General features: G+C 42.5%; 2 protein-coding genes across 2 annotated transcripts; one reads left to right on the forward strand and one right to left on the reverse strand.

The window, feature by feature from the left end:
• Positions 1–118: 118 nt before the first annotated feature.
• Positions 119–8,671, reverse strand: klhl7 (kelch-like family member 7). Its single transcript, XM_080010312.1, has 12 exons — positions 8,283–8,671; positions 7,850–7,952; positions 7,484–7,577; positions 6,817–6,941; positions 5,873–6,048; positions 5,573–5,747; positions 5,084–5,226; positions 4,323–4,563; positions 1,839–2,040; positions 1,268–1,365; positions 978–1,161; positions 119–592 (listed from the first exon to the last, which is right to left on the reverse strand). The coding sequence occupies exons 1-12, from the start codon at positions 8,409–8,411 to the stop codon at positions 436–438; spliced, it is 1,827 nt and encodes a 608-aa protein (XP_079866438.1). The 5' UTR covers positions 8,412–8,671; the 3' UTR covers positions 119–435.
• A 759-nt stretch (positions 8,672–9,430) lies between these two features.
• LOC307239173 (uncharacterized protein) lies at positions 9,431–12,218 on the forward strand. The gene is made up of 4 exons (XM_080012473.1): positions 9,431–9,486; positions 9,751–9,826; positions 10,434–10,655; positions 10,776–12,218. Exons 3-4 carry the CDS (start codon positions 10,469–10,471, stop codon positions 11,162–11,164), a joined length of 576 nt encoding a protein of 191 aa, XP_079868599.1. The 5' UTR covers positions 9,431–9,486; positions 9,751–9,826; positions 10,434–10,468; the 3' UTR covers positions 11,165–12,218.
• The last annotated feature ends 482 nt before the right edge of the window (positions 12,219–12,700 follow it).

A 12,700-nucleotide genomic window follows, 5' to 3' on the forward strand; every position in this document is an offset into this window, starting at 1 on the left:
ACATGACTTCATTCAGAATAATTATATAAAATGTCATATAGGTTGTTTCTATCGTCATAGAATGTTAGTATATCTCCATCCTGAGAATAATATGCCCGTTACAAGGCTGGAGTCATATTCCACAATTTTATTACATCACAACTAAGAGATCTGTTCAACAAATGTGCATATTTGCCACACACACACACACACACACACACACACCTTTCAATGCAGACCAAAGCAACTGCCATACAGAGTCCATCAATAAAAAATAAAGCTTCAGTTTTTCTATTTCCAGGTTTGCCAAACATCTCCCCAAACGTCCTGGGGATTCAAATTGGCAACCTCAGGTATCCTAAACAATGCTGAAATAACTCAAACAATGACTTGAGACCACAGAGCCAAAATCTGATATCAAACTTCAGAGACGGCAACAGGTTGAGCAGAAATCTTCTATGAGGCCGAGACAGATGGAGAGGGCAGGGGAGCCGTGGGCATCTGGGAGTCCACCAGGTCCATGTCCTCGTCCTCATTGACCCCACATATGTCCACCACGCAGATGAGGCAGCTGGTGACAGGGAATGCTCGCACCGTGCTGCACGTCACCCACCTGCACAGGCACACAGCAACAATAATAATGCAGAAAAATATAGCCTCATAATTAATATGCATAAATTACAGGCGTTGGCAGGCAGCCAATATTATTTAAAACTTTTGTGAACGCTGGTTTTAGCTAGATTTAAGATTACTTTGCATCTGAAAAATTAATACATGTATCCTCAATCCATCTATAAATATTTACTACACTTTGATGTTATAGGGTTCATTCTGGCATTAGAAATCTAAATTCAAAGACTTTTAAATACTTTAAGTAGAAGTTATTCATTTTCAGGAATTTCACGCAAAACTATTAAATTTTAGAGATATAATGTTAGTCTCACTGTCTTATTTATATTAGTATATATAGTATATTACATATCTCTACAAACACATACTTGTCGGTGTCAGTGTGGTATTCTAGGACGTGTCCGAGTCGCCCCACCCCCTGGAACCCTGCGAGGACGTAAATGACGTCGCCCACCGCCGCGCACTTCACCGTCACACCTCGCCACGGTATCGCCGCCACACTGTGCCACTCGTTGGTGCCGATGTCGTAGTACTCCACCGAGTCAAGTCCACCTAATGTAGCAGCCAAACACAAGCAGACCTCTCATTTCCATGAACACGATCAATGTACTTATTTCCAACCGACATCAGTTGCTCTAGCAGTTTTTGATCTAGTTACCGACAGCTCCTTGGCCTCCGATAGCGTAAATCCGATTATTTACCACCACGAGCCCGTGATTCTTCCTGGGCTCTCGCATCCCACTCAACTCCCTCCACCTGAAGAGTGAAAGAGGAACGGAGAGATTTGAGGTATGATTGGAAGTATGAAAACTCCATCAGTGTTATAACAGTGTTAGAGAGATCATCGGAATACATGTGTGTATGTGTTTATTTATTTTTTTCAACTCATAGTCCTCGGTTTTTATAATCACCTTTCAATGTTAAATCGAGAAATACAAAAACTTAATTGACCACTTTTAAATTAATTGTGTCATCTTCGGCCAAGTATGTTACGTTTTGGACCCCGTCCCAGTGTCATTTCCACAAAAAAAATGATCTTTCAGAAGCTTTTCAGAAAACGTAGAGGAGCCTGCTAAACACTGCTAAAAGTTGTATTCATTAATGTTGCACATTATAAATTAACTTGTCTAAAGATGAACTAAACTGATGACTCGTACATACAAGACGTTAGTTTACAAAGTAGCTTTGGATGCAGGTGGAGTGAATATTGAGAAATCTTAATCACTCACTGTTGTGTGTTGGGGTCGTAGACCTCACAGTTGTTGAGGACGCGGCCGGACACGTTGTTGCCCATCGTTCCTCCGCAGACGTAGATGAGGCCGCTGGCCTCCACTGAGCCGTGGCTGCAGCGTGCCATCAGCATGCTGTTCTTCACCTGCCAGGACTCTGTCCGCGTGTCGTAGCATTCAAACAAGTTGAGGGGCGAGCTGCCTGTCGACAGACATTAAACGCTAATAATCCTTTCTTTGGATAGGATGAAAAACCCCATTTTGTGCCCGCACATCAAGCAAATAAAAAGATTCCTGGGCATCTGCGAATATTTAAAACTGTTTTTGACGTTACAATGTGAAACAATTAGGGCTGTCACGATCATTAAATTCTAGTTGACAATGATTTGTCATACACGTAATTATGATTACCAATTAAATTGTCATTTTTGTGTTAATTTTATGCCACTGTCATCGTATGAGTTATATCCGTGTAATATCTACCTATTGCAGGAGAGCCATTTATTGACATCAAATTCCAAGTTGACCGTTTATTGAACTCAACTCAACTGATGGAAATGCAAATAATTAGTGTTACATTTATTGCTTTGAGCTGCTCCCGTTAGGGGTCGCCAGAGCGGATCATCTGCCTCCAATACCTTCTGTTCTGCGCATCTTCCTCCCTTACACCAACCGCCTGCATGTCCTCCCTCAGCACATCCATAATCCTTCTCTTTGGCCTTCCTCTTTTCCTCTTGCCTGGCAGCTCCATCCTCAGCATCCTTCTCCCAATGTCACTCATCTCTCCTACACACGTGTCCAAACCTCAATCTCAATCTGGCCTCTCTCACTTTTCCAGCAAACTGTCCAACCTGAGCTGTCCCTCTAATGTACTCATTCTTAATCCTGTCCTTCCTTGTCACTCCCAATGAAAATCTCAACATCCTCAACTCTGCCACCTCCAGTTCAGCCACCTGCCTTTTAGTCAGTGCCACCGCCTCTAAACAGTACAACATGGCTGGTCCCACTACCGTCCTGTAGACCTTTCCCTTCACTCTTGCTGGAACCCTTCTGTCACAGATCACTCTGGACACTGTTCTCCACCCACTCCACCCTGCCTGTACTCTCTTCTTCACCTCTCTCCCACACTCTCTGCTGATTTGGATGGTCGACCCCAAGTACTTGAACTCATCCGCCTTCTCCACCTCCACTCCTTGCATTCTCAGCTTTCGCCGCCCTCCCTCCCATTCAGGCACATGTATTCTGTCTTACTCCTGCTGACTTTCATTCCTCTTCTCTCTCATTCGTGGCTCCACTTCTCCAGGCTCTCCTCAACCTGCTCCCTACTCTCGCTACAGATCACAAAGTCATCCGCGAACATCGTAGTCCACGGAGACTCCTGCCTGATTTCATCTGTTAACCTGTCCATCACCAGTGCAAACAAGAAAGGGCTCAGAGCTGATCCTTGATGCAATCCCACCTCCACTTTGAATGCCTTCGTCACGGCTACTGCACACCTTACTACTGTCTGACTGCCCTCATATATATCCTGTACCACTCTTGCGTACTTCTCTGCCACCCCCGACTTCCTCATGCAATACCACACTTCCTCTTTCCGTACCCTATCATATGCTTTCTCTATATCCACAAAGACACAGTGCAACTCGCTCTGGCCTTCCCTGTACTTTTCCATTAGCATTCTTAAAGCAAACATTGCTTCTGTACTTCTCTTTCCTGCCATGAAACCATACTGCTGCTCGCTGATCCCCACCTCTCCTCTTAACCGAGCCTCCACTACCCTTTCCCATAGCTTCATGCTGTGGCTGATCAACTTTATTCCCCTGTAGTTACTACAGCTCTGTACATCTCCCTTATTCTTGAAGATGGGTACCAGTACACTTCTTCTCCACTCCTCTGGCATCCTCTCCCTTTTCAGGATGGTGTTAAACAGTCTCGTTAGGAACACGGCTGCCATCTCACCTTAACATTTCCATGCTTCCCCGGGTATGTCATCTGGGCCAACTGCCTTTCCACTCTTCATCTTCTTTAATGCTCTTCTCATCGCATCCTTGCTAATTTACTGCACTTTTTGATCCACTCCCTTTCTCTCCCTCTCATTTTCTTCATTCATCAACTCCTCAAAGTACTACTAGTACTCAAAGTACTAAAGAAACAAACTTCTTGAAATACGTATTCACAACAGCCAATTCCATCCTTTTGGCAAAATCCACCACCATCTGTCCTTCCACATCCCTCTCCTTGACACCATACCTACCCATCGGCTTCTCGTCACCTATGTCTCTGATCCCTTTGCCAACATGCCCATCAGCTCAAATAATTGCATTCAGGCAATTATGTAATAATTGATAGCACTAGCATCAATTTCTTGGTGCTCATCGTCACACTCTAGTCTTGTAGTATTCTAATCCATCTGTCCTGTGTCAACACAATCCTAACCTAAATTTAAAAATTATACAAGAGCACCCTTTTCCTCCCGGTGCTCACCCACTTCCGATCCACCAGAAGTGTAGATCTTGCCATTGGCGGCGCAGGCGGCCAGGCTGTCACGGGGTGTGGGCGGCCCCAGCTTGGAGTACCAGCTGTCCTTCAGCACATTGTAGCAGTCCATGCGCTTGATGGGGAAGAGCTGGGACCCCCCGAGGATGTAGACCACATTGTCCCAGAACACCACCGTCGCATCCCGACGCTTCTCGAAGGGGCAGCGGATGTCTGACCAGGTGAAGTCCTACAGGAAGGCGCACACACACACACACACACACACACACACACACACACACACACACACACACACACACACACACACACACACACACACACACACACACACACACACACACTTTGAAATGTGTGAGAAAGTGTGACTATTTTGAGTATGTTGCATATAAAGACCAGCCATTTTTCCGGACTTTCATAACTAAATCCTACTGACTTTCTAGATGGGTTTGAGTCCGAATGACCAAGTAGGTGCGGGTTTGAGTGCTTCCACGTTTTGGAGTGTAGGCCTGTTTTAAATTGCACTTTAACCTTTTATCACTGTGATTTGTGACTTTTCTTTTTATTATATGCTTTTATTCTTCTTTGCTTTTATATAATTTATTTTATGTCATCTGTAAAAAAATAAATAAAAAATAAAAAAAGATCATCAAAATCAGTGAGGATTATTTAAGCAGGACATTACTGCGCTATTTAGAAAAAAAAGTTTGGACAATTCAAACGTGTGTTAATGTACATGCATCTGTCACTACCTTGGGGTTGAAGTAGCGGCAGGACTGCGGCTGGGAGCCTCCAAATAGAGCGATGCGATAATCGTGTTTCTTGCGTCGGGGTCGGCTGCTCTCACCCAGGTCCTCCCGGTCCTCGAGTGACAGCAAGTGGTAGCGCATTCCACCTGGAGACAATCAGGGACAACACCAACTGAGCACTTCCAATACAGTATGGAGACCCGTCAGAGGTGATGACAGAGCGAGCATATTACTTTAATTAAAAGATTGAAGGTATTGACAAAGAGGGGATTTGTAGAGCAGCTGCCTCTGCATCAGCGGCCTCAATAAGCAGTTCTTTATTTTAACAATTTTGTAAATATGTTTCCTTCTTCGTTTGTTTTTGTTTCATGTGTCTTAATTGCTAAATGTGATTAGTTGGCGATCCTGCTCCATCTCCCTTTTCCCAAGAAAGTAATGAATATTCAGCATAGCGTGAGTGTTCCATTTCTGTGTGTTACTCTCGCCACCCACCGATGACCATCTTGAGACACTGGGGGTTGTCCTGAATGAGCGGCTCGGCCTGCACCGTCTTGGACAGGAAGGTTTTGGAGACCAGCGGGAAGCGGACGCACCCCAACACCTCCACCATGTAGCACTGTCTGTTGCACACGTCGTACTTTAGCCAGCGCATCGCTGCGTCATAAATCTACATACAAAGACACACACACACACACACACAGGCGTACACACATACAGAAGACACATTTCTCTCTCGCTATATAACAAATACACTGAAATGAATTTTGTTTCTGTGTGTGTGTGTGTGTGTACCTGGGCCTCCGCACGGACTGTGAGTTTGTCCTGGTGCAGCAGGTGTGTGAGCTGCGTAACGTCCAGCTGCAGGAACTCGTCCAGCTTATAGACCTCCGTAAAGTGGATCTGCACAAAGTCCTCAGCTGCCGTCTTCAGCTCTGGACAGTCCATACACTCGGCCAGCGCCGCGATGCCTAGCAGAGAACAGGATGTGAATCCAGAGCACAAGTATAGTGAGAAATACCTATCAATATTATGAGAAGATTACAGTGACATTTTAATTATCATTTCATTAATTACATTTGAATCATCTATAAGCTCTTGATGGCTGTAAGGTTTTAATCAGTGTCAAAAATAGGAGGTGGAGGGAAGTTGAAGTGACAATTTATTTACATGTGAATGAAAAAATACCCGGTAACAAAATAAGAAAATAACAACAAAAAACAAAAAAACAAAAAAAACAATACAACTGAGCATAAAGTAGCTCACTCATGAATCATAATTACTGGCAAAAATCAATGGCACGTCTTTCAGCAGAATGTCCAAAACCTCTGCCAGGCCCACACAACTGCTTAAATAGAAAATAAATCTCTCCAGTCAATCAAGTCTGGGCTTCATCTTCCTCACTAAAGGGGTGAGCTCTATAATAACACAAAGAAATCAGCACCTCCATGTGGATTAAGCACATTTTATTATTTTTCGAACTTATTGTGCATAATCTCCGGTTGCATTACAATGAAATTTCACTGCATATATGTACGAACATATGTATATGCATGTGAGACATAAACCTCTTGAATCTTGATTATCTACTCTTATAGCGTTTCTAACTCATTTGTTCTTCCCCCACACATTCTGGATGTATTTTCTACAACTCAGCCAAATTATGAGGATGGAGGCTCTGATGCATTTAGTCAATTCAGGAGACAAAGACATTGTGGTAGAAAGGGTTCCACTCTTACCTAAGCAGTTGGTAGCGTCAATCTGTCCCTTAAGAAACTGCACGCACATCTTCTTCACCGGCCCAATCTGGTACTGGTTGGCCGCATCCAGCAGCGACTGGACGTTAATGCTGTTCACCGAGATCCTGATACATAAGCCACACAGACACATAACAAGAAAGGTCGGGATTTAGGTGAGTCCTGAGATGATGAAAGCTTGAACTGAGCTTTCCGTGCAGAGAAGAGTACTGCAATTGTTTAACCTGTCTACAGGATTCTTGTCGATGCATACAGATAGAAAATCCACCAAGTTCATATGTCAGTAGTAGATGATAAAACTGTAAGATTGTCAGCAAAATCTTCAATAAGAACAAGTAACACCAGCAGAATCACTGATTTTGATTGCCTTATACCAGATTAGGGAATCTGGATAGAGCAGATTAAAGATCCTTGAAGCCATGTCGGTATTGTCCTTCTTTCTCTAGGAGACAGAGTTAATTATAACAGTAAATTTTACACCTCAGTATACTGAAGTGTTTTTGTGGAGTAGCCACCGGAGAGTAAAACATATAGAGCAGGAGACTGCCCTTTATTATCCTTTCCCATTCATTTTAATAGCACACATGCCACAGTACGACTCTTCTACGTGTCACAGCACTGAAGGTGTACATAAAACACTATCTCTTACCGAGCGGTGTAGATAAACTCCACCAGCAGCTCAATGATCTCAGGCTCAGCACTCTTCAGTTCCACCTCATGGGAAATTGACTCCATCATACTGGCTGTGAGAAAAAAAAAAGGGCGTTGTTAAGAGAAACACAACAATATGGGAGAGCTCACATTTTCCCAATTTCAAATTCAGGTGCTTGTGGGGATAAAGTAGGATCTGGGATAACTGAGGAACTCGCCTTCAGCGTAGGGATGTGCAGGTGTGTGAAGTTGTTTTCCCTCAAATGGGCTTCTGTGTGTACCCCCCCCCGTGCCAATTGAAGTGATTCACGTCCGAAAACTAATTGTGTGTATACGTGCACATATTTTGATAGTATGCACTCACTGGTGAACATGAGACTGAAGAAGTGGCTGGCGGCAGCGAGCACCACTCTGTGTGCAGCAAAGTGTCTGCCCTGCACCACCAGGGTCACATCACACAGGGTCCCCTGCAGGAAGGAACGCACACACACACGTCAGAAGTATTTTTTGGAACATATTCAGTCAAATGATTTACAAAACCTTGACATGAATTAAATTCCCCTTATCTAAATCCATGATGTAGCCTAACTGATTGTGTAACAGCTCACTCAAGATACAAGTCGGTTCTGTCTCTCCACGTCTGGATACTGTACGCCACTTGAGACCTGCCTCATTTACCATTTAGTAATTGCTTTTTGCCCTCTTTTCCATCTGGTGGATAGATTTATTATTCTGGCATAACTGCACGCATGGGAAATTCCTTGCACGTGCTCGCTCTAGTGCCATTCACCCAATACCTGTTTCCTCAGGGTGTTCATGACGCCCATCATGCTGGACAGCTGCCCGTACTCCTCTTTGGATGCCCACTTCCTCTCATTCTTCTTCTTGGTGCCACAAGGCTTCTGTGTAGGGGCTATCCCTGTCATTTCGGAGGTGATTTGGACGGACAGCCAGAGATCTAGAAAACTATCGCTCGCACTGGAATAATAAACAAGAGCTGCCTCTTTGTTTACGTGGAGCCCATGGTTCAAGCTGGGTAGCTTCGCTGCGGAAAGCTCGTTTTTAAATGCTGCGGGGTTAGCTGACGCCCGTTTCTCACACAAACACTGCTTAAAACAAGACGTCGTCTCGACAAATATTGACAGGAATAAAAGGGAGAAATGCGAGAAATAAAAGGGCTGAGGCTACGCTTGCCTTTTGTTCTTCTTCCGCGTCTACAACCTCGTCACCAACCGGCTCCACTGCCCGCTAGCGGTTAACTTATTAAACCACAACACAAACTCCCGAACTCGACGCGCTTCACTGGAAATCGGAAATCCGTGATCCCGAGTCCCCCGGTTCCGAGCTAAACATGTTCTACTGACTCTGTTCGTGAAAACACGGAAATGTGTATTTGTTTGGCATTCTCTAAGCTACGGACCGCATGTTAACATGTCATAAATAATAATACAGCGCAGTTCATAACGACATTTTTAGACGTGTTTTCAAATAAAAGCCCTCTCACAAAGGGAACCTTTGTTCATAGTCAATGGTGAGTGTTGCCATTTCGCTGTGTCGTCGGGTCTGTTATGTCGGTAAACTCGGACAGACTTGAAATTATTTTCCTTTACAAGTGGGAGGTTGCATTCCTCCGATTAACATTAGCGCAGCATTAGCGTGCGCCTAACTCCAAACTCAACATAACTTTTTTTGGGTGGTTATTTTATTCTCGAGAAACAGTTATTTTTCATATAAATAATTAGATTTCCAGTAATGATGCAAAGACTAGATTCCATTTCACTCAACTTTGATTCCCTCTTTACACCTATAACATCGGCGCACCTGTTTCCCTCGTGACGTTACCTCCAGGGAGAGTCCCGTGACTGTGACGTCATAGGCATACGGGGCTCGGACGGGGTGAAGTGACGGGGATGGGGGATCATTTGAGATCCGGACAACAGTAAAATGTCTCTTTTACCCCGTTGCTGCTGCTGCTGCTCTGGTGAAGGCACCGAGGACGAGGTACGGGTGTAGGCCGTGTATTATGGGTTGCATGTGTTGACCGTTTGCATTAAAAATGATCTTTTTTTCATCGTGACTTGAAAGTTAAACTCTCACGGGATTGGATTGTCATGGTCAACTTTTCTTTTGACAGCTCGTTTTTGGGGTCGGTTGATGTTCCACAGAGTAATAAAGTGGATACGTAGCGGAGCATTTCGACACGTTTGATTGAGTTTGAAAACATCAAGTTACTGGGACGATGAACCTTTACCTTTGTCAATTCAGAGACAGCCATTGCTTCAGCATGGACCAGAGCAGAGTGAAGTTGAATCCGCAAGGCCGATCCGGTCAGCATACACTGGTACATATTATAACTATAATAAAGATTATTATGATTATTATTATTATTATTATTATTATTGTTGTTTTTGTTACGGTATATACACAATAAACCAAAAAATTAGCCTCTGTATCAACAATTCACATTCTAGTTGGAATTACTGTGTATCAAGGTGGAAAACAAAATGGTTGTAACTGTGTGTGTGTGTGTGTGTGTGTGTGTGTGTGTATGTATATATATATATATATATATATATATATATATATATATATATATAATTTTTTTTTTTTGTGCAAAAAGCAACCCCCTGTATTGCGCCCCCAGATCAACCCAGCTCGAGAAAAGTCAAGATTCAAAATACATACAATATATAATACAAAAACAAAATACAAAAACATAACAAGATGGGATTTAAAAAAAATGAGAATGAATGAAAATACAATTAAAGTAAAGAAAAAAGAAAAAATACAAATCTATATACAACATCAAAACAAAAAAAATACCGGGTCCACAGATTGTATATGTATAAATGTATATACATGTTTGTAATTATGTACATTGTGTTGTGCAATATAAGCTGTGCACTGTTTGCAAACTATAAATGCGTGTATGCATGTTTTTTTTACAGAGACAGAGACCATTAGGCGGAGTGGCCGGCTAGTAATGAGAAGAGTTGGGGTGTCAGAATTAGACCAGAGGCTGTCTGATGTGGCTGAGACCTTTAACAAGCAGCAGGAACACTACGAGGCCATGGTGCAACACATCATCCGCCTGCAACAGGCCTACAACTGTAACCATGACAACACCTTCCTTCTGTCGGAGTTTGTGAAAAAGATCAGTGATGAGCATGGTAAAAAAGGCACACAGCAATGTATTATTGCTCCCAGACGACCTGGCAATACAGCCTTTGTAGAGGCAGTTTTTTTTTTTCTTTAAATGTATCTCACTACTTTCTGTCTGCTGGATCCAGGGAACCAGTACAGGATAGCCCTCCAGATAAAGGGCTATGACTTCTCTCTCTCTGTGGTTCCACTGGGGTCAGAAGGTGAAGAACGTCCGTCTCTTCGCCTGCGATTGGCCCAGGATGAACTAAGGGGTGTGTCACAGGCTGCCAAGGCAACCATCTCATTGGGAACTAAGCTTCAGGAGCTGATTGGATGGCTTCTTCGTGGTGAGGAGCGGATGGCTGAGCAGGTGAATGCCGAGGCTCCAAACTACCAGGAGCAGCGGCGGCTGGATGAGAACCTGCAGGAGAGCCTAAAGGAGGTCAGAAGAGCGAAGGAGTTGTCACTAGGATACCGACAACGGGCCGGAGAGGTCCTCACGGAGGCTGCTCAAATAGCAGGAGCTAATCTTTAGTTTATTCACTCATGTCCTCACAAACACACATGCATATTGACACAGTCTGACATGTGTGTGCACGCAAACACACTTACTTACACAGGAAATGACGTATGTGTGATATGTTTTGTTTTTTTCCATGCTGTTCTGAAATATTATTCTGTCTTGTTGGTTTTCATTGCAAATCAAAACATCTGAGGATATCAGACGTCATAATTCGTGTTGGTCATATTGGATTTACCACACACATAGACATATTGTTTGTTCACGAATAGCTGTATTTGTCAATAATTTTGTTATACAAATCATACATGATGGTTTGATGTTATTTTAACACATAATTGCAGTACAGTTAAGTTTGCACATGGCACGGCAGAGTCACATTGGTAACACTGTTCCTTTGCAGCGTAAGGCAACTGGGTTTAAATCTAGTCTAGTCTAACCAGAAAAAGTAAAGAAAATCAATAAATGGATGGGTGGATAGTTCTACAGAAGGGCATTAGGGGGCATTGCACCCTTACCTTTTTAATGTGCCCCATTTTTTCCACAGATTTTAGTCAGTTTTACCTCCCTGGTAACTTCTGTTCATAGATGTGTACATATACCTAATTTTCTATAGAATTTTATTTTTTTAATCTCTCTTTTGACCTGAACTATTCTAGCAACTCCTGCTGCGGTCACACCTGAAAATGTAAAGATTAATAAAGAAATTAAGAAATGTTATCTTATTCTATTCAAATCAATGCAGAATATATTTTAGTATTCAAAGTATTCAAAACATAGAAACAGCTAATTAAAGACGGGGTTGTTTGCAATGCAGAGGGATTTTGAATACTTTGCCTACTTTATTTTGTTTCTCGGTAGTGGCTTGCCTTTGTATTATTTATAATATTTTACCATAAAACAGCAAAGTCTTGTATATCTTTACTAAGAAGGGAATTAGAATTTCCTATGCTCTCTGTGGATCAGAGTCTGGATGCATTTACAGTGCATTTATTAAATTTTGAATTTCTTTGCTGCTATAAATATAAAAGATTACCATGCATCCCCACTTGCCAGGCTTGCGAATTGGTTTTGCGGTTGTCGAAAGGCAAGCCCATCGATCGTCATTCATTATTTATCACACCAAAACAGTAAAGAGTCTTCTTCAATGTCCTGTGGACCATTTGTCTTTTTTTGCAATGTTGTTCACGATGGTAAGTTTATTGTTATTATGATTATTATGATTATTATTAATAATCATAATAATAATAATAATAACAATAGTCACTTGGTACAATTAAGTGGTTAACAAAATAAATACATTCTGAAAACATAAAATCTTATTTCATATAAATGCTTACACTTAAAATTAATCCCAATTGTAAGTGGCATTAAAAGATTAACAGGAGATTCATTCATGCCATTTTTGATAGAGCACCTTCCGCCGTTAAAGACCAACGACGACCGAACGTGCTCGTGGAAATTATTAGGTACAGTCATTTGATTGGTTGATATATCTGGGGGCGTGGCATATATTTAACATACAGTACAGCCATTGGCCTAGACATCTGC

This window comes from Zeus faber (assembly GCF_960531495.2).
Source record: "Zeus faber genome assembly, chromosome: 1".
NCBI lineage: Eukaryota > Metazoa > Chordata > Actinopteri > Zeiformes > Zeidae > Zeus > Zeus faber.